Source organism: Aotus nancymaae, unplaced genomic scaffold, assembly GCF_030222135.1.
Source record: "Aotus nancymaae isolate 86718 unplaced genomic scaffold, 86718_ANA_hifiasm-v0.15.2.pri h1tg000044l, whole genome shotgun sequence".
Taxonomy (NCBI): Eukaryota; Metazoa; Chordata; class Mammalia; order Primates; family Aotidae; genus Aotus; species Aotus nancymaae.
Window position 1 is genome coordinate 1,290,158 of NW_026988458.1, and position 21,250 is coordinate 1,311,407.

At 57.9% G+C, this 21,250-nt stretch overlaps 1 protein-coding gene and 1 long non-coding RNA gene across 10 annotated transcripts in view; both read right to left on the bottom strand.

The window, feature by feature from the left end:
- Positions 1-7,215: 7,215 nt before the first annotated feature.
- MCF2L (MCF.2 cell line derived transforming sequence like) overlaps positions 7,216-21,250 on the bottom strand; it is a 255,816-nt gene continuing 241,781 nt past the window's right edge. For 4 of the 9 annotated variants that reach the window (XM_064361843.1, XM_064361842.1, XM_064361845.1 and 1 more), the window contains 15 exons: positions 20,835-20,904; positions 19,852-19,944; positions 19,660-19,752; positions 18,755-18,880; positions 17,622-17,843; positions 17,332-17,424; positions 16,543-16,621; positions 16,322-16,388; positions 15,544-15,662; positions 15,155-15,247; positions 14,092-14,166; positions 11,079-11,200; positions 9,281-9,393; positions 9,111-9,214; positions 7,629-8,988 (listed from right to left, as the gene is read on the bottom strand). In XM_064361843.1, coding sequence (XP_064217913.1) covers positions 8,906-8,988; positions 9,111-9,214; positions 9,281-9,393; positions 11,079-11,200; positions 14,092-14,166; positions 15,155-15,247; positions 15,544-15,662; positions 16,322-16,388; positions 16,543-16,621; positions 17,332-17,424; positions 17,622-17,843; positions 18,755-18,880; positions 19,660-19,752; positions 19,852-19,944; positions 20,835-20,904 — 1,552 coding nt within the window. In that variant the 3' untranslated portion in view covers positions 7,629-8,905. Of the gene's footprint in view, positions 8,989-9,110; positions 9,215-9,280; positions 9,394-11,078; positions 11,201-14,091; positions 14,167-15,154; positions 15,248-15,543; positions 15,663-16,321; positions 16,389-16,542; positions 16,622-17,331; positions 17,425-17,621; positions 17,844-18,754; positions 18,881-19,659; positions 19,753-19,851; positions 19,945-20,834; positions 20,905-21,250 lie in introns of all 9 variants that reach the window. The other 5 variants (XM_064361846.1, XM_064361848.1, XM_064361850.1 and 2 more) reach the window with 2 other exon arrangements.
- On the bottom strand, positions 10,563-11,072 carry LOC135268840 (uncharacterized). Its single transcript, XR_010337179.1, has 2 exons — positions 10,957-11,072; positions 10,563-10,903 (listed from the first exon to the last, which is right to left on the bottom strand). It is a non-coding gene; the product is annotated as an uncharacterized LOC135268840 (long non-coding RNA).

The following is a 21,250-nucleotide window of genomic DNA, read 5'->3' on the forward strand; positions in this document are numbered from 1 at the left end:
CGCAGCCCCTGCCTGTTGACATTCCCCATGGGACGGGCGGGCAAAGTTCTCGGCCTCTAAGGGTGACAGAGGGATGGGGGAGGGGAGGACAGAGCTGCACCTGGCCAGCCAGTGGCCATACACCCGCTCCTACTGAGCTCAAGCTGGGAGAGCAGGAGCAAGGTCTGGCGGCCCCAGCTATGCTGCAAAGCTGATGGTTTGCTGCCAGCGTGTAAGTGCTAAGGGGCGTGTGTGGCACTAACACTTCAAGTACGATCTAGAATTCCAAACCCCTAGGACATAGGAATGTCAGTTGGGAAACATTTAAACTGCTGATGAAAACTTGTCGCATAGCCATAATGCAAGTCAAATCTCAAGAGTGCATCTTGGGTGTGGATGTCCGTGTTTGAAGAGAGCCTCCAGGAGACCAGGCCAGCTGGGCTGTTGCCTGCAAGGGAGGCTGGTTTCTTAGGTGAGCCACAGAGCCTCACTGAGAAGTGCCGGGAAGAGGAGAGGATCGTTCTGGCTCGGAGCTGGGCCCCCCACTCCGCTTTGACTGTAGGCAGCATCCCCATTCTCCAGCAGTCCATGTCTTATGTCTTTCTTTGTTTTGTTTTTTGAGATGGAGTCTTGCTCTGTTGCCAGGCTGGAGAGCACTGGTGCGATCTCAATGCAATCTCCACCTCCTGGGTTCAAGTAATTCCCGTGACTCAGCTTCCTGAGTAGCTGGGATCACAGGTGTGCACCACCATGCCTGGCTAATTTTTATATTTTTTAGTAGAGATGGGGGTTTCACCATGTTGACCAGGCTGGTCTTGAACTCCTGACCTCAAGTGATCCACCTGCCTCGGCCTCCCAAAGTGCTGGATTATAGGCATGAGCCACCGTACCTGGCTGGTGGTGGTCCATGTCATTTCTTCACGCTCTCCTGGGCCCAAGCCACAGGCTGTGGTGACCGGCCACCCCAGGTGCCCAGGGACTGAGATTCTCAGGACGTGGGACTTCCCGTCCCAAGGGGTGGCGGTCTCCCAAGCCTCCTGGGTTGCCTAGAGGCCTAGCCGACCGCTCTAGCAGGGAGCATCCTCAGTTGAACAGTTGCATTGCTGAGCCAAACCATGCCTGGCCTGTCTGATGTCCAGCTCTTCTTACAGCTGGAGGGAGGGAGGTGAGTCCTTCCCACCAGCCAAGTCTCAGCTCAGGGCGCCTTTCAAAGCAGCCCTCAGCATTCCCGAAGCCTCCCTGCTTGCTGCTGACTTGTGTCTCAGTCCAGGGAGCAGAGCGCTTGCTGAGGGGCTGATGGCATGTTTTCTCCTCCACCCGGTGCAGCTGAAGCCCCTCGGTGAGAGCTCTTAAAAAGTCGTCGCTTGGTCTGGGATAAAGCTCACGTCCAGCTTAAATCTGGTCCCCATAGTTCTCGGCCAGCACAGTACCAACGTAATTCCAGGACGTGGAGAGGAGGGGAGCCGCATTGTAACCCCACCCTTTCCCACCTGAGAGTAGCGGCCTGGCTGGTCTTGGGGTACCCTTCCTCTTTGGGGCTGCAGGTCAGAGGTCCTCAACTCTCCCTGGGCAGCAGAATGACCTGGGGGAATCGCAGGCATCAAAGCCCCCTCAGAGATTCAGCGGCCATGGCCTTGGGGCTGGTGAAGCCTTTCAGGTGACCAACCCTCACCTGTGTGCACCCCTCTCTGTGCAGGGGGCGGGAGGGGGCAGGAACCGGGCTCTCTGGCTGGGCTGTCTGCCCGACTGACTGCTGGCCAGGGCAGCTGCAGGTGCCCACCTATGGCCATTGTCCTGGTGTGGGTCCTTGAGGACACAGGTGTGACGGGCTCCACCTGGCCCTAGGGTACCTGCTCCATACCTCCCTGAAGGGGCCCTGCCTGCTGGTCTCCCTCCCACGTCTTTCCCGGGGGCATGCCTGGAACCATGCCTGGGGCTGGACCCGGCCACACAGAACAGCAGCCCACACGCCTGCTGCCCCACCCCACCACAAAACCCCACTTCCTTCAGGGAGGCTAACCCGGCTCTCCCAGAACTCCAGGAACCTCCTCTGGGGCCCCCTTGGACTCGCTGTGGCCCTGTCGCTAGGATAGGGGGGTCCTTCAGTCCCCACCCTGGGGAAGGGCATGGTCACGGCTCTGTTCCCAGGCCAGGCCTCCCTGTCTCCTGTGCAGTTTGCATCCACTCCTTCCGCCTGCAAGAAGGCCTGGGCCCCTGGGCTGCGCAGTCACTTGAGTGTGGAGGACGTGGGAACACTTTGGTTGTCATCTCTGGGCAAGTTGCTTGTTTGGGAGCTACAGAAACCATGTCAACACCTTGTTCATCTGCACCCATCCTTGACTGTGGTGCTGGACACGCCAGGGAGGGTGTGAGGCAGATGTCTGCGGCATCAGAATCTCCTGGGTGGTGGCTCACGCCTGTAATCCCAGCACTTTGGGAGGCCGAGGACTGAGGATTGCTTGAGGAAAGGAGTTCCAGACCAACCTGGGCAACATAGCAAGACCCAGGCTCAATAAAAAATAACAGCTGGGCTTGGTGTCGCGTGCCTGTGGACCCAGCTACTCGGAAGACTGAGAATCCGGGAGGCGGAGGTTGCAGTGAGCTGAGATTGTGTCACTGTGCTCCAGCCTGGGCGACAGAGGGAGACCCCGACTCCCTTCCCACCAAAGAATCTCTGTGCTCACAGTTGTACCGGAGTACCACACTCACACAACCCAAACTCACACCATACACACACCACACCCCCCTACACACTACACACCCCTACACATATGCCACTCACACCACACACACCCCAAACTCACACCACACACACCCCACACACACTACACACCCCTACACATATGCCACTCACACCACACACACCCCAAACTCACACCATACACACACATTCACACACACCATACACATGCCACACTCATACACACCCTAAAGTCACACCACATAAACACACGCACCCCTACACACACGCCACACTCACACCCACACACATGGGATTTCCAGGCTTTTCCACATCCATAAGAAATTGGAATCTCAGGGCAGGTCCCAGGAACAGTACTTAATTAACACCAGGGAAACTGCTCTGTGTTCTCGTTTTGGGAGCCTGTGAGCACACCCTGCCCGGTGCCGAATGCATCTCGGCTGGACACACGGACACCAGGGAAACAGGCAGACGCTAACCGGATTTGAGCTTGGACACCAGCTGGTTCCAAATCCTATTTGGTGCCACTGGAAGCAAGCGTTCCCTCTGAGGGAGGGTGTGGGGCATGGGGAGGACAGAGGAGCTGTGTGTACCGACGCCAGTGTGCCCTGTGCCTGGGAAGCTGCCATGGCAAGCTGTCTTGCAGGCCAGTTCCAACAGGTCTGTGCTGGCGAGGAAAAGCCTGTGCTAAGCGGGCCTCTGCTGCCTGAGCAGAGAAGGGAGCTGGACCCGGGCACCCCTGTCAGCCATCAGAGTGGGGGGTTGCTCCCTCGACCCACCCAGGTGCTTTGCCTTCTTGGGGCCACGGCTGGAGGCAGCTAAGCCCTTGGGCCAGCTGGGCATCACACCAGTGCTGTATGATGCTAAACAACTTTCAGTTTAAGGAAGAGAGAATTTATGGAAGACTGAATGGTTACGATTTGGAGCAGAATTTGTTTTCTCTGGGCCTTTGCCCTGCTTTTCGCCCTTGTCCAGGGTCTTAGTGTGGAGAGAAATTCACCAGGGGTGTGCTCAGATGTGTCCATCTGTCCATCTCTTAAAGTGTAGCTTTTTTGTCTTTTGTAAGAAATCTATCCTTACCCTAGGCAATAAGAATATTCTGTTTTCTCATAATAATCTTAATGTTTTGATCTTAGGTTTGGGAGATGATGGCTCTACTTTTATGCCATCATCCACATGGAAGGGCAGCTGTCCCAATAATGCCCGTTCCTGGAGGCCGTTCCGTGCCACTGGTTGACCAGCCCCAGGACAAGCCAGGTGCTTGCACACACGGGAATCCGAATTCTGCTGAGCCAAGTTAGCCTCGCTCCCCCTCATCACGACTGACGGCAGGTTTATGATCTATCCAGACGCCTGGTAGATGAGCGCTCCCTTCCTGCCTCCGCTCCCCGAATCGCCATGGCTGGACTTCGACCTTCATCTCCTACGTACGTTACAATCAATTTACTAATTCCACAAAGAATTCTGTTGGGATTTTGATTAAATACACAGATTAATTTGGGGGAGAGTTAACATTTTAGTGATACTGAATTGTTCCATCCATAAAAATCTCCCATGTAGGTCTTCTTTTATGGCCTTCTATCATGTTTCATAATTTTGTCCAAAAATGTTGTTACATTTAAGTTTGGTTGCTGTTAAAATAGTATTGTTATTCCTAGGAATATTAATAACTTTTTGTGGGTTGATCTTGTGGACTTCCTAGTTTCAATAGTTTATGAATTCACCTGGGTTTTCTAGATATGAAAAGTTATTTTTCAATTAGCATGCCTTGTTTCCTTTTAATTTTTTTGAGATGGAGTTTCACTCTTGCTGCCCAGGCTGGAGTGCAACGGCACGATCTTGACTCACTGCAACCTCCGCCTCCCGGGTTCAAGCGATTCTCCTGCCTCAGCCTCCTGAGTAGTTGGGATACTGTATTTTTAGTAGAGACGGGGTTTCTCCATGTTGGTCAAGCTGGCCTTGAACTCCCAACCTCAGGTGATCTGCCCGTCTCGGCCTCCCAAAGTGCTGGCATTACAGGCGTGAGCTGCCGCGCCAGGCCTTCTTTCCTTTTTGGTTGTGGTCATCACTAGTATGGCTGCTAAACTGCACTGGATAGCGGTGGGGTCCCTGTTCAGTTCTGCCGCCAGTGGGGACGGTTCTAAAGGACTTCAGCACCTTAAATTTTTGCTGCAAAGATTTTGTTAGATATACTTTATTTAGTTAAAGAAATTTTCTTCTACTAGTTGGTTTAACATGATAAATGTTGACTAAAAACTGAATTATTGTTTTGCATTTGTTAAGCTGATTATTTTCCCCTTCACTTTGTTCATATGGCAAATTATAGCCATATTAACATGCTATGTCTGGCATTCCTGGGATGAATTTACTTGCTTAGAACATATTACCATTATTTATAACATAAAATTGGGTTTTATTTAATTATATTTCATTTGGAATTTCTGCATTCATTTTTTCTTACATTATCTTTTTGTTTGGTTGATTTTGAGAGCAGAGTCTTGCTCTGCTGCCCAGACTGGAGTGCAGCGGCGCGATCATAGCTCGCTGCAGCCTTGGACTCCTGGGCTCACTTGCCAGGTCTCAGCCTCCTGAGTAGCTGGGACTACAGGTGTGTGCCACCATGCCCAGCTAATTTTTAAATTTCATGTACAGATGGGGCCTTGCAATGTTGCCCAGGCTGGTCTCAAACTCCGGGTCTCAGACGATTCTCCCACCTTGGACTCCCGAAGTGCTGGGAGTACAGGTGTGAGCCACGTGGCCCAGCTGACTTTTTTCTTACATAATCTTTGTCAGCTTTGGCTACCAAGGTTAAACTTCCTTCATAACTTTGTTGAGTTGCTTTCTCTTGTTATATTGTTTTAAATAGTTTTTTTTTTTTTTTTTTTTGAGATGGAGTTTCGCTCTCGTTACCCAGGCTGGAGTGCAATGGCGTGATCTTGGCTCACCGCAATCTCCGTCTCCTGGGTTCAAGCAATTCTCCTGCCTCAGCCTCCCGAGTAGCTGGGACTACAGGCATGTGCCACCATGCCCAGCTAATTTTTGTATTTTTAGTAGAGACGGGGTTTCACCATGTTGACCAGGATGGTCTCGATCTCTTGACCTTGTGATCCACCCGTCCTGGCCTCCCAAAGTGCTGGGATTATAGGCGTGAGCCACCACGCCCGGCCCTTAGTTTTAATAAAATATGTTTGTATGCTTATAAAATCACCTACATCTGGTAACTGGAGTAATTTTTTTTTTTACTGCAATGCAATTTCTGTAATTGTTATTCATCTACCCAAGTATTTTATTTCTTCTTGACCAATTCTAACAATTAAATCCTACTTTATCTGTGTTCAGATATATTGGCAGAAAGGTGTTCACAATGGTTCTCTCATATTTAACAATTTTTATTTGATATGGAGTTTCTCAGATTTTCTATACATTAGTTTTATTAGGTTTTTCAGGTACAAAGTCTGAGTTTTGCTTTTGATTTTGTTATTCTCTTTTCTCAATTAGAATTGAGAGAAGCATTTACAGTTTCTTTGGGTTATGCTGGTCTTATTTTCTGGCTTAAATGGTTAACTCACTTATGTTGTCATGTATAAAATCAGACACCACTAAGCTGCCAAGGCCAATCTGAGCCGTGGCTGTTCCTCTTCTGTGGCTCTGTGCGTCTGTCCAGTTCGAGAGCGCAGAATCCTGCATCCCTACGGCACTGCCTTTCCAACGATGAGTTAGAAACAAGCTTTTAAATTGCCAGCTTCCATGGTCTTCCCATTGTTTGCTAAATATTTTTCCTGTGCTCCACGTGTGCTGGAAAATAATGCAGATTTATCTATGTTTAGGGACAAACAGGGACCACTTTTCATGACAGTCAACATCGCAGCCGACTGCCAACTTTTGCTGCGTTTTGAGCTTTATCGTCAGCTGCCTGAGTTCCTGACTGCCACGCAGCCCGCTTCTCTGTGAACTGTCCCGAATTCCACTTGGTGCTGTCGGTCCTGCTACACCGGACTTCTTCTGGTTAGTGTCTGTCTGTTCCGTCTTTTTTCTTTTCCATCTTCGATCTTTGTATAGCTTTGCTTGATGGTCTCCAAGTGGTTACTTGTCGGGTCTGATCCCATGCTCTTCCAGGAGGCCAGCTGAACACGGTCGCTCCCGTCTGCTGTGAGGCAGACCCATCTGGGCGCCCTCTTCATCACAGTTGTTTCCTGTTCACACGCTTTCCCCTTTCTGCACCCCACTTCCTCTATCGGATCAGTAACACCCTCTCCACGCTCCTTTTCTGGTCTGGAGCACGTTGGCTGCACTGTGATCTGTGACGGCTCCTCTGCTGCCTCTGCGTTTCCGACACGCACAGCCCTCCTGCTGTTTTGCCGTCAGCACCGTCTGACACGCTGGAGCAAAGGGCTGTTCGGTGCCGGGGCCGCATGTCGGGCCCCACTCACTGCCCGGCTCTGTTCCGTCCCAACACTGACTCGCCGTGTGCAAGCGCAGCCCTGGGGACCCTGACGGCACAGATGTTCTGTGTCTTAGACAAAGGCAGCCAGACGGCAGGAGTTGCTGATATTTATTCAAACTTCATCCATACAATAAAGAACTCTGCTTTTAAAATTTCATTTACATCAGCAGTTAAAAAAAAGTGACAGTGGATGAAACACGAAGCTGTAAAGTGCCTTTATGGAGAGGGTCACACAAGGGCACGCAGCCGCACCACGAGAGGGAGGCACCGCGCCCGCACAGCACATCGGGGACATAGCAGGGCACAGCACGTTCCAAGCAACTTACACATCAGAGGAAAAGCTACCGAGTCTCTGCACGCTCCCTATGTAATTCTGCACCCTGGAGGTCTGGCCAGTGATGGCTGCAGGCTGCCGCCAGGAGGGAGCGTGAGGGGAATGCAGCCACGCCCGCCTCCACCACGCTGGGGCCACCACCGTGAGGCGGTGAGTCCGGGCACCCAGCAGCATGGGGACGGCGAACGCTCCCTTTCCAGCGAGGCATATGTACACACATGGTCAGAGCTGCACACATACAAAAGGATCTGCAGAGCAGACACCAAAAAGCCTTCAAAAGAACAAAATATGTTTCTGAAACACAAGAGGGTAAAGCGGAAGGGGGTTTTTCCAGTTCTGCTGTGACTTGAATAAAAGAAAGTCTCCCCACTTACACTTCTGTACCCACGGTGGTCACTGGGTGGCAGGTGGACCTGGAGGGAGGCGGGGGGCACGTGGGGAGGGGGGGTGGAGGTGCGGCCTCCGAGGAGGCTGCGGTGCAGTGAGGCAGAGGCAGGGCTCTCTGAGCTACGGTCAGCAGTGCTGGTGCACGCGACACCCTGCAGAAATGGCATCTTCGTATTTTCTTTAAAAGCAATAAAAATATCCTAATTCAGTGAAGCTCTTTAAAAAAAATCAAGTCCCTGCATTTTATTTTTGTAGAAAAGAAGGTTAACTGTTTAAATTATAGTTTAAATTTTCTTTTGAGAATGAAGTGTATGCAGGTAAAGGAATTTCCTTGGCTCCTGACCGCTTTTGGTGGTGGAGACGCCACCTGATGTCACCAGGGGCATGTTTTCATCCACCTGAGCAGGGAGCTCAGGGAGTGCCATCTGTTCCCACAGGAGGGTCCCCAGAGTCATGCCGTGGTATAAACAGCATGCTTCTATGTAAACCCCGGTAACAAAAAATAGTTTTCTATCAAATACAGTATCAAATTGTCATTTCATGTAAACACAGTGATTCCTGGTAAAGAATTGAGGCCAAAGTACCACAAAAAATGGCCATGGGATTGATCCCTCCTTAAAAAAAATCCTAAAACTTGTAAATATAGAGTCCCCGTGCCCTGCTCTCCTCAGGCCATTGGTCAGAGAATCTTCCCCTTCTCCAGGACCAGCTCCACGGTCTGCGTGCCCCGAAAGCACTGTCCGGAGGCAGAGACAGCACGGTGGAGCCAGGGTGAGACGCTGCTGCCTGGCACTGCCTGCCAGGGCTATTCCCGGCAGCCCCTCTTCGGCGGGCTCTGGAGTCTCCGAGGAAGGAAGGCCCTGTGGTCCGGGGTCTTCCGTGGAACCAGCCTCTGCCCCGGAGGGGTCCTCTGCAGCCCACAGCCAGGAGCTCTGGGTCAGGGCAGTGAGGTGCCCCTTCCTGGGATGTCTGGGGACACCGCGCCCCCACCATGCCAGGCCAGCCCTCGCAGCGGCAGTCCCCAGAGCGCGCTGGTCTTCTGTGTGGAGACGGCGTGGCGCTACGCCTGCAGGTTGAAGGGGGCCTGGCCGCCCTCACTGCAGCTGGATGAGTTGCTCAGCACGGCCGACCCTGGGCTCGACTCTGCAGGGAGACCAGGCGGGGACAGGCTTCGGCGTCCGCTCTCCTGGGCACACACGGAGCCGCTTCCTCACACATGGGCCCTTGGCAGCGTCACGGGTGGGCTTGGAGTGCGTGGGCCTTACCTGAGCTGCTCAGGCACTGGGCCGAGCCAGATTGGCTGAGGTGGACAGACAGGCTGCTGGCCGGCACCCAGCCTTCCTTGCCGGTGGTCGGGTCCCTGACATACCTGCAAGGGGTGTGGGTCAGCGGTGGCCATACGCGGGGCGGCCCGGGGGTGAGTGCGTGCTCTTACCAAAGGCCCTCGTCGCCCTCCTGCACCAGCTCCACCACGTCCCCGCTCCTCACAACCAGCGCATCGGGGCCTCCCTTCTCGTGGTCTGCCACGACTGTGTATTTCCCCGGAACCTGGTGGGAAACAGGTCGGGGCACAGGCAGCATCAGCACCTGCCCGACAGCTGCACCGTCTGCTGTACACGCAGAGCGCCCCACCAGCGCCGTCTGCTGTACACGCAGAGCGCCCCACCAGCGCCGTCTGCTATACCCCCAGAGCGCCCCACCAGCGCCGTCTGCTGTACCCCCAGAGCGCCCCACCAGCGCCGTCTGCTATACCCCCAGAGCGCCCCACCAGCGCCGTCTGCTGTACCCCCAGAGCACCCCCCAACAGCCAGGCGGAGCGCTGGGCTGGCACCCTGGCCCCGTGGGAGCTCTGGGCTGTGGTCATCTCAGGGAAGAGTTGCAGCCTTAGGAGGAGGCTACACCGCAGCTCATGACCATGCCAAAGGCGACAGAACACGTCGGTGACTCTGTCCTTGGGCCCAGTGGCCCCAGCCTCGCGCTGCTCTCCACACACAGCCCTCGGCCCCAGGCCCTCTGCTCTGCATTCCCGCCCCCGGGGAGGAGGGTGCTTTCCTGCCTTTGGCTCGTTTCCATGCCACTTTGCTGAGGCCTTCTGTGGCACTCCCCGACGCCCTCCTCTGCCCTCCCTCTTCCCTGCAGCTGTCCTGCGTAGCCTCTCCAAGCCTTGCTCCTCTCCACGCTGAGAGCGGAGGTTCCTGTCTGTGCTGGTCCCACTGTCTCTAGAGCCTAGAACTGCTCCTGGCCCCCTGTGGATGCTGCACAGATGTTATGGAACACGTTCCTCAGGGGAATGGGAACCCGGGAAGTGGCAGCTGTTCCTAGAGAGCGGGGAGATCCACAGCCTCCCGGTGCCGCGTGCGGAGGGGAGCTGCGGCTGCAGGCCCTGGCGCAGGACGGTGAGCTGGCCACCTGCCCTCACGCAACAGCCTGTACTGGCTCCTGTGGTCCCAGAGCAGACAGGACCACTCCCCACACCCCAAAGAGAATGAGATCCAAACCCCTCCCCAGGCCCCGTGCGCGCTGGTCCACCAGCCCGTTTCCCCTCCTGCCACGCGGCCTCTGCCTCTATCCCCCACATCTGTTCTAATGCCCAGGCCTTCCTTCGTGCTGTCTCTTTGGAGCCCTCTCTGCCCTTCCAGAGCCTCTGGGACCTGTCCCCTTTGCTCCTGCAGCCTTGGTGAGTGGATTAGGCACAACACAGAAGGCGCAGTAGATGCTTCTTGGTGTAACCCTCACTGGAATGATGAACACGTGGCAGCTTTTTCTTGCTCTGACATTGACAATGGATGCAGTTTCAAATGCAAATCCATGCTTAGGAGTTCCATTTTGTTACAAAATGAGAGACAGATGTGGGTACAGTTAGGAAGGCTCGGTGACAGCATTCTATGACATAAGGGCAGTGGGGTGGGACTGTCTCTTCTGAGGAACGTGCACCCACGGGTGGCTCCACAGGAGTCTGAGTGGGCACCTGGAAATTAACGCAGCAAACACAAAGTGCCGCTGAGACGGAGGAGTTAGGAGGAGCTGGGGCTGCCCCTGAGACCCGGGACCGGTAGACCTTCCAGGGTTAGGAGGAGCTGGGGCTGCCCCTGACACCCGGGACCGATGGACCTTCCAGGGTTAGGAGGAGCTGGGGCTGCCCCTGAGACCCAGGCCCAGTGGACCTTCCAGAAGGATCCCTACTCCTGGAGGGCCGCCCCCGCCCCGAGTGCCCGCAGGGAGGCTGCGGTTACCAGCTTCTTGGGGCCCACCCCGCCGTCGTCCTCCGCGTCGGACGAGTTAATCTGCTCCTCTGCGCTTGACCAGCCCCCGTCGTCTTCAGGGGCTTCCAGTGACTGGGATGTTTTGCTCCAACCTAAGAGAGACACAGACACCCATGAGGCACCCCCCAGTGACGAGCCGCTGTCTGTATCCGTCTCAGGTAGGGTCACCTAAGTCCCACAGACCCCCTAAAATGTGTGCCGTGGGCCCCCAAACAGAACTTTCGTCTCCCCAAGTTCACAAAGAGCTCAGCGGGAGCCCCGAAGACTTTCAAAATGTGTGGCAGGGTTCAGCGTTTGAGAGCCTCTGCTTCCCCCTGCTGGGCCACCCTGTGGAGGCCGGAATCCCCAGGCTGCGGGGGAAGCCACGCCCTCGTCAGGCAGAGCACGGCCCCGGAGGCGGCCCCTGCAGCTGACACGCGCCCAGGGCAGGGGTGTGCAGTCAGGGCCACGGTCATGTTCACCACCTAGCAGACCCAGCTGGGGGGCAGTTTCTAAAAAGAATGACAGAGGCTCATGGAGAAGGCCCGACGCTCTTACCCACGGGATACCGAGGGCTGCGGTCCCCGTTGGCAGGAGACTAGCCCCCAGCACAGCGGCACCGAGCCAGGAGGCGCCACGCAGGCGCCGCAGTGGAGATGGGCTCCCACCCACCACGCGGCGTCGAGCGGGACAAGAGGAAGGAGCTTCTTTCGAACTTGGGACCCCGCGTGTCCTCCTTCCCCACCCTGATCCTCCTGCCAGGTGCCCGGAGGGCAGCGCCTGCATTTCCCATTTAGGGGAGACGGGGGACACCCTCGGGGCTGAATAAACACGGCAACAGCACCGCGGGCGGCAGGCCCAGCACATCCGCCCGGAGCCAAGTGCGTCAAGGCAGGACGCACGCACGCCAGGGAGGCAGGCAGACGCCGACGGTTCCAGATCCTATTTGGTGCCGCTGGAAGCAAGTGTTTCCTTGCGATGGAGGGCGCCGGGCATGGGGAGGACAGGGGAGCTGTGGGTGTGGGTGCCCGTGTGCCCTGTGCCCGCGAAGCCGCCATGGCAAGCTGCTTTGCAGGCCAGTTCCAATGGCTGACAGCATCCGTGCCAGTGAGGATAAAGCCTGTGCTGAGCGGGCCTCTGCTATCTGTATAGAGCAGGGAGCTGGGCCCGGGCACCCGTCACCCAGCAGAGCACGGGGCCGCTCCCTCCACCCCACTTGGGTGCTCTGCCTTCTAGGGGTGCAGCTGGAGGCAGCTGAGTCAGGCCTGCATCTGCGTTGAGAATTGAGGACTGTGATTTTCTGGCTGTGGACCTGCAGCCCGGCCTCCTGAGTGCCCCTGCAACTGCCCCTAGCGAGGGAGGCTGAGGCACAGCACAGGCTGGGGGCCCAGGCGGCTCCGCTACAGCAGCAGGGACTGGCCTGTGGGCCTGGCTGCCAGCGTCTCCTCCCCGTCCAGGCCCCCAGTTACTCTGAGGCACTGGGCGTGGGGCCTCTGGACAGACAACCAACGATCTGACTGAGGACAGTGGGAACAAAAGAAGGGCAGCTGCTGTGTGCAGAGGAGCCAGTGTGACCTGGCTCACACACGAACCTCTCCACGGGGCAGCGAGGCTGGCCTGCGCTGTGGGACCCCAAGCGGCTCTGTCTCCGGCACTACCAGAGACACAAAGGGCTTCTGGAGCCGCCGGGGCCTGGGGTGTGCAGTGCTCTCCGAGAGCGCCCCGCTGGCACAGTGCCCGGGAGGCCAGCAGCGAAACGCTGAGGTCTGACCGTGACCAGGACGGCGGCGTTGCTATGCACAGGCCAGGCCGGCACCCCTGCACCAGGAGGCGGGGGATTCTGTGTGAAGGCAGGGGGCCGGGCCACGGCCGTGTTTTCTGTAAAGTAGCCACTGGCCTTTGCTCGATGGAGTCACCACCTGCAGGGCTTGGGAGCGCGCCTGGGCCGAGCCCCAGGCCACACAGGACCACCTGGGCTGTCTGCCACTGACGACGGCGGAAACGACCCAGGGCGGCGGCCCGGCTTCTGCACACCCTGCAAGGCCACACCGGCTCCATTCACGGATGAGCCTGGCTAACGTGCAGCAGAAGCAGCGTTTGGCCCACCTGCTCCACCAGGGACCGGCTCTGCGGCTCCAGGTCACACATGGAGAAGGTTTAAGACAAGAGTAGCCCCTGCTGGGAGACTGTCACGGGGAAACGCCCTTCTAAGCTCCTGGGGCCTCACAGCAGCGAGCCAGGCGCCCACCCACTTGCAGGCTGTGGGATGGTCAAGAACGCCAGGCCAGCTCCCTGCCTCTGGACCCACGCCCAGGGTGGCCACAGCTTCCGCCTGGATCCTGGGGGCTCACAGTGTCATGGGAGGCGGATCTGGAGGCGGGTGGGATGAGGAGGCTGGATCTGCTTACATCCCTGGGAACCTTTGCAAATTTTTTGAAAACTCAGGAAAATTCTAAACGTGAGATCCCCCCTCCCTGCATTTGAGGTTCTCAACAGGGCCAGGGGAAGCCCTTGGGCTTCACAGGGCAGTTTTTACCCGCAGAATATAAGGGAGGCAGGAAGCAAGAACGCCCAGGTTCAGCAGGGAGCTCGGCCTCGTCTGCCCGGGCAAGGAGGGTCTGGGTCGGCCCTGCCAGCTGCTTTGCTCTGTGTCCCCAGCAGGACGCATCGGGGCAAACCGTGGCGCAGGGAAGGGGCGGGGAACGGGTGCCCTATAGCCGACAGCAGCCACTGGGCAGTGAGAGCCCACGCAGCCCGCCCAGCATGGCAGCCACCGCCGGGGTGGGCAGTGCCACAGGCTCCGGACGGACCTGCCGTGAGGAGCGCAGTCCTCGAGGACTGTCTCCAGAGCACCACGCATCGAACACAATGGCGTGTCTGCCTCTGGAGCGCGAAGACCCACGCGAGCTTCCCCCTCGGGTGGCCTCGACGGCCACCGACAGCCAGCCGGGCAGCGCCCCCCGCCAACGCGGAGCGGGTGCCGTGCCCGAGGACGCCACTCTACCTCGCAAACCGAAAGGAGTCGGGTCGCTCTTTACTTCGTGCCGCTTGGCTTTTTTGTCGGGACTGGTAGGAGAAGCTGCAAGAGGAGGAGGAGGCAAAATACAAGCGGAGAGCGAGCGTGAGGGACGGCGGCAGGAGGCGAGGGGCCACCCGCGCTCACGTCGGGAGGGGACGCCGGGTTGGCCCCTTTCCACTGATGAGAAGTAGCTTCTGTGAGCTAAATGCAGGGGGCCGAGGGCTGCGCGGTGGAGGGGCCGGGAGCGGCTCGGGTGGGGCTGCGGCACTCAGAGGCGTCCTTTCAGCGCCGTCGCTAGGGGCGTTTTCTTAGTTCTGAGCTAGCGGTTTGTGGCACCAGAATCTGTTGTCTGTCTCAAGTTTGAGGCCAACTTCAAAACATTTGATCAACTGGAAAACACTCCTAGTTCTCTAGAAAGAGCCTCGTCCGCCCTGGCCTCGAGGGCTTCCCAGAAGAGCCGCCTGCCCTCCAGGGCCGGCCACTTCCCTCCATCTGTTTCCCAGCACGGAGCTCTCGCGGTGAGCAGGGCGTGAGACGTCCCCACCTCAACCGTCCCGTCAGCCCTGGTCACTAGCGATGCCCACAAGGTGGCTGAGCAGTGCCCGCCTCCGGGTGGGTCAGCGCCCCGCAGGGAACTCACCTGAGGAGGCGGGAGAAGGTGGGGGGCAGGGAGGGGAAGGAGGTGCTGGAAAGCCAGGACAGCACTTCTGTCTGAAGAAGCCTCCGTTTAAAAACTCGCCTTCATTTTTCCAAAGCAAAGCCACCCCTAAAGGACAACGCCGGTGTCTGCATGCTAGAATGCTAGACACACAGTGGCAGCGAATACGTGATCTGGTGGAAAGAAACACTGTTGCGTGGCCGCCCCTGTGGATACCCCTAAGGGATAGCTCCGGGTGTCTGTGTGCCAGCACCCGTGCACGTGTGATCTGGTTGAAAGAAACGCTTTTGCGTGGCCGCCCTTGTGATGAAGGAGGCACGAATGGTCACCACACGATGCATGACAGACGCCACCACGGTGAAGGCGGGTTCGGGTGGGTTCTGCCTTTACCTTTCTGACCTTTGAGGTTACCAAAGCCCTGCAGGGTAAAGCGCTTTCTGGAAAGCGCAGAGCTTTCTGAGGTAGAGCTAGTGACCGCGTCATCTACGAAGGAAGAGAAAGACACAATGCAGACGGCATCACAAGCCCACGAGGCGGCTCCGGGGCGCACGCTGCGCCTCCGCCAGGGCTCTCTCTGGGGCTGGCTTTGCTGACGCAGGGGTGCAGAGCAACCAAGAGGGAGAACTTGCTCTTCTGGAAGGTCCTCGGCTCTGTCAAGCGGGGAGCAGGGGCCCTGAGCGCCCGCTCTGCAAACCTTCACGCTGCAGGACGCACGCGAGTCTCAGACACGGGGAGCGCTCCGTGAGCCGCTCTGAGGTCCGGCCCCTGCACACACCCACCTTTGCCCTTTTCGGGGGGCTTTGACAGCGGCGCTGAGCCGCCATATCCCTCCAGGCTCAGTGGGTCTGTTTTCCTTTCTTCCAGCTTTTTGATGTTCCTTGAGTTTCCTCTTGAGGGACTGAGGGTATCAGACAAATGAAAAAAGAAATAGTATGTTGCCTGGTGAGTTTTTCAGAACTCGGATCTGAGGCATTCGGACGTCGCTGAGCTCCCGGCCCAAACTCAAGCTGAGTCTCCTGCTGCTTCTGAGGGGCGCTCGTTTCTAAGTTACAGCCCGACCGGCTAGATGAGAACAGAAACCCCCTCGCTAGCTCTGAAGTAGGTTATTATTATTATTTTTTAGTTGTGGTGGGGTGGCAGGGGAGTGTTTCTTTTTTAAAACTACTGTTCTATGCATTACTTATTTAGGCCGCATCCTGTTCCATGCATGATTAAAGGTGGCTTATATCAGAAACAGGACAAAGTGAAAAACAAGTGAATGAATAAAATAAAGAAAAAACTAGGGCAGAAGAGATTCGATGAAGCCGTGGCCCCCCACGTGCTGGGCCGTCAGCGCCCGGGGTCCCAGCCGCGGCACTGTCTCTGCAACGCTCGGCCGTGGCTGTGAGCGCCGCCGTGAAACGGCCACACCGGGGACAGCCGGAGAGGGGCTGGGCGCTGCCAGCGGCGCACGTCCGCGAAGCGGACCCTCCGGGACAGAGGCCGAGGACCCTGGCGCGCAAAGCCCTGCTCGGGGGTGCTCGGGGGGCAGGCCCGCGGCGGCGGGTCCGTCCTCACCTGGTGCCGGTCGGCGCCGGCAGGGGCAAGCTGTGCGACTGCTCCAGGGCCCGGTGCTGGCTGGCTTCTGCGAGGAGGGGGCGGACAGACCGCGTGAACGGGGGTCCCGGCTTCACTGCCGAGGCACCTCGCGCGAGCAGGGACCGGGTGGCTGCTCCGAACACGGGTAAAGAGGCACCCGCAGCGAAGCTAAGGGAAAAGCATCGCTGAGGCGGCCTCACCTCGACAAGCCTGCAGCTGGCTGGTCAGCACTTTCCGAATTTCATTCACCCAGGCGGCTTTAATCTCCGGAGTTGGTGCCTGTTTCCCCAGAAGAAACGCCAGGATGTGAGTACTCAGGCCCCCGAGGAAACACCCTTCGGTTTCACTCTCGGAACTTCCAAGGATAGTCTTAGAAGTCAAGGGTCAGGCGACCGCGTGTGAGGGGAGAGGAGGGAAGCGCTGTGGACTCGCACCGCACGCACCGCACGCACCGCACGCACCGCACGCACCGCACGCACCGCACGCACCGCACGCACCGCACGCACCGCACGCACCGCACGCACCGCACGCACCGCACGCACCGCACGCACCGCACGCACCGCACGCACCGCACGCACCGCACGCACCGCACGCACCGCACGCACCGCACGCACCGCACGCACCGCACGCACCGCACGCACCGCACGCACCGCACGCACCGCACGCACCGCACGCACCGCACGCACCGCACGCACCGCACGCACCGCACGAGCTGTACCTGGTGCCCAGGGCACCGCACCCTCCCCACCGTGAGAATGGGTCCTGCCTGCGACCGCAGGCTCACACTCTCCAGGGATGCACGAGCTCCCGCGGGGACGGCGACCCCTGTCCTTTCCCTACATTGTGTCTGGGTCCGGCTCAGGGTGGAGTCAGCCCAGGGCAGCACCCTCAGTGCACGGCGGCTGCCCCTGGCAGATTCTAGCACCGGTTCCCACGAGGAGCCTTTCGCGGCCACAGGTAAGAGGCCGGGAACGGGGTGGGCAGCCCACCTGGACGATGTAGACCTCCTCGCGCGCGTTGTACCAGATCTCGAACTTCTTAGCGTCCCCCTTCACGTTCTCCGTGATGCCGACGGCAGCCATCTGTGCGAACACAGCGAAGACCGGGTTCTCGAGCTCCGGGAGCCCGCGCCTTGTTTTTCAAAGGTGGTGGTGCAGAGTCCCCACCCCACAGCTACGGGCGAGAGCCGAGTCTCCGTGCGGCCACCCCACCCCGAGGTTTGTGGCCACAGTGACCCAGCCAGAGGTCTCCCTCCTCCCTCGGGCTGCGCGTCACTTACGTTGAGGGACTGCTTGTAGCTGTAGGAGGGGGCTTTCTCGTACCCCTCCCCGTTCTCCTCCCGCTTCTTGCAGAAGAGCACGGCCTTCTCGTGCAGGAACAGGTGCCGCTGCATGGGCTTGAACCTGGCCAGCTCCTTCACCTTGGTGTGGCCCCTCTTGTGGTCGGTCCAGACGCTGAAGGAGCCCTGCATCAGCAGCTTGCCCAGGTCGCCGAGATTCCCCTAAACGAGGGACCGCGGGCTGCGTTCAGAACGGGGTAGGCGTGGGGCTGAGGGAGCGCGTCGCTGAGCCAAAGCAGCCGCTCCGCAAAGCCCACCCACGGTGCGGTTCCAGCTGCAGGTGCCCTGGGAGAGGCGAGCTCGTGGAGACCGTGAAGGGTCGGGGGTGCCAGGGGCTGGGGAGGGAGGGACGGACGGGGGCATGTGGGCTTCCAGGGCGGTGACGCTGCTCCGTGTGATGCTGTCGTGGTGGGTGCAGGATGTCACACGCCTGTCCACACCGCGGAACGTACGGCACCCACAGCGAGCTCCGAGGGAACAGCCCTGTCACTAATCAGCATCGGGGCCGGTTCTCCACGTGGGGCGTGTTGGATGTCAGCACTAGCAGAAGCCTCGGGGACTCGGACTGACACTCAGTTATCTCACAAGCCAAAAATTGCTGCAATAAGTCAACTCCGCTAGTTTTAAAAACCTTGAGAATGAGTGCTGCTTGGACATAGAGAAGGGCGAACATGCAATAAGCCGACTGACATGGAGCTCTAAGGGGAAGTGGACGTCCGGCTTCTGCGGCCGCTTGCTCTAAGTCACCAGCCCAGGAAACAGACATCTGCTCCAAGCCACGCCCCTCCCAGGAGAAGACAAGGAGTTGAGGAGGTCTGAGCCGCATTCCAGCTGGCGATGCGTGCCCTCCAAGTAGGGGACGCTTCCTGACTTTCTCCATGTCCCAGAGAGCCCACTGGGGTCTGGACCTGGCTGTGGGGCCTGGGAGAGGGCTCATCTGGGGACCACCCGGACCTCCTGCTCAGAACCTGCACATTCACACCAAAGCCAGGGGGTGTGCAGGGGAGCTGCTGAGCTGCGGGTCCAGTGTATCCCACGGAGGCATGGGGAGGCCGGGCGTCTGGGCGCCTTACGTCATAGCCGGTGATGGCGATTAGGTGCATGGAGTCGTTCACGGCCTTCAGGATGCCCAGGATGGAGCTCAGCGCCTCCTGCAGATCCTCAGCCCCCTCGCAGTTCTTGCTGTATTTCAGCATTTCCTGAGGGGCGCAGGGTGGGGCAACTGTCAGGACACGCAGAGCTCTGGTCCCCCAGAACAGACCCCTCGGGAGCTTGGCACGAGATAGGGACGCTGCCCACCCTCCCCTGGTCTGTGGGGAGCTGCCCTGCCCACCCTCCTGCAGCTGGGACGGACTGAGCTGTGCTGCAGATGGGGTGGCACCCCTGCCAGGTGCAGACCGCTGGCACCTGCTCCCTGGGGAGCTTCCTGCTGCCACCCTGATGCCCAGGTGCAGACCCCAGCACCTCCTCCCTGGGGAGGTCCTTCCTACCACCCTGATGCCCAGGTGCAGACCCCTCACACCCACTTCCCAGGGGGCTTCCTCGCCACCCTGACCCTGGCCAAAGGCAAGGAGCTGCAGTTTCCTGCCTGAAGGTTAGAGGGGCCCACATGGCAAACTCACAGCTGGAATCCCCCATCTACACCTCCCACGTCCCTGCTGTGTACCCGATAATCCGAGCACGGCTTCCCCGTGGAGAGACAGGTCAGCGCATCACACAGAATCCCGTGTGGGCTGGGCTGTTCGGAAACCCGTGGGGACGGGGACTTGTCTGCTCCTCTCCGTCCCCAGCATCCCTGACAGTGGCGCACAGTAGGACCTCCAAAGGTGTCCAAATGAGCCAGGCCACAGCACAGGCTCAGAGGAGGTGCCCTGGGCCTGGGAGGGGCAGGGCACAATGGGGACGGGGCCCCAGGGGGCACAGGCACTTGGCCAGCAGGTGCCTCGGGAGGCTGGGCCACAGTCACCGCAGAGCGCACCTTGAGCAGCAGCTGGTACTTGGTGATCCTCTGCACCGGCTTCAGCAGGTAGGAGTCCAGGCTCAGCTTGTGATCCAGCTTCCTCTGGCATTCCTGGAACCAACCCAGAGCTTTGGTTTGCACAGTTTTCATCGTTCCTCAGGAGTCGGCTGGGAAAGGGAGCTGCATTGTGCAGGAAGGTCCGGGACATACCTGGAAGAACGGGCAGTCCGAGCACTGCCTCCACAGGCTCTCGGAGCGGGGCTTGTTCTGACAGTACTTCTCGTAGATCTGGAAGTCCTCCATCTGCACCGAGGGACAGGCACCGCATCATGGAGCGTCTCCCCGGCCCAGCGAGGCACTGCTGCTCGCCCCACAGCTTCCGAGGCCGGCACTGCTCCCAGGCTCCGCTGGGGGGCCTGCCTCCATTAGTGGGGCTCCCTGTCCCCCACTGACTTCCCAGAGCACAGACGTGGAGTGGAGTGGAGATGGGGTTCTACCCCGTCGTTCTTTTTTGCTTTTCTTTTTTTTTTTGAGTCTCCTCCAGGCTGGAGTGCAGTGGAGCAATCTCTGCTCATGCAACCTCTGCCTTCCAGGTTCAAGCGATTTTCCTGCCTCAGTCTCCCGAGTAACTGGGACTACAGGCGCGCACCACCATGCCTGCCTAATTTTTTGTGTTTTTAGTAGAGATGGGGTTTCACTGTGTTAGCCAGGATGGTCTTGATCTCCTGACCTCATGATCTGCCCACATCGGCCTCCCCAAGTGCTGAGATTACAGGTGTGAGCCAACATGCCCAGCCCCAGTCATTCTTAAAAGGCCATTTATGGTGTCATTTGTTAATTTGTTTATAAGAGAACTTCTAACATTTTCTCTGGCAGTTTTACAAACTACCTAAGTTATTCAGTGAAAAACAGACCCTAACCCTATTGTGAGGTGCAACTGCCCCTGGGTGCCTCTAGGGGCACAGAAGGTTCTAGGGGCATAGAAATTTCTAAAGACACAGGAGGTTCTGGGGACACAGGAGGTTCTGGGGAACGGGAGGTTCTGGGGTACAGGAGTGTCAAGTTAGCCAAATTGAAAACATTTGTATTTTGTGATTTCAGTTGGTTAGAATAGGAACTTGCAGTAGAATTTGAAGTCATTATTCAGTAATTTTAAGAAGTTGTGACAAAATATACATGAAAAAACCACATACCCTCTCCAGAAAGCACCTTCCAACCAGCTCTGGGCAGTCGGTGTAGTTTTCCAGCTCTCTCAGGAATATCCTAGACAACAGTATGAAAGAGCCCCGGTCACACAGCATTGGTGACAAACTGATAGGATTTTTCAGAAGTCTTTTCTGCCTTGCTCTGAACAACGTAAGCCACTATGTGGCACCAGTGCCCTGCCTGACCTGGGGATGCTGCAGCCCACGCCTGTCCCGAGCACCAAGCTCCCAGGCACCAGCAGGTGCAGCCCGGGGCTGCGTTCCTTTGTTTCTGGCCTTGGCTGCACACACAAGCTGGAGAGACTGCTGGCTCGAAGGGCCACAGGCAAAGACAGAGAGGGGACCTTTCAGGGCCCTGGAGGCGCCGCCCCCATAAATGGCCGTGGGTCTGTGGGTTCTCTGCA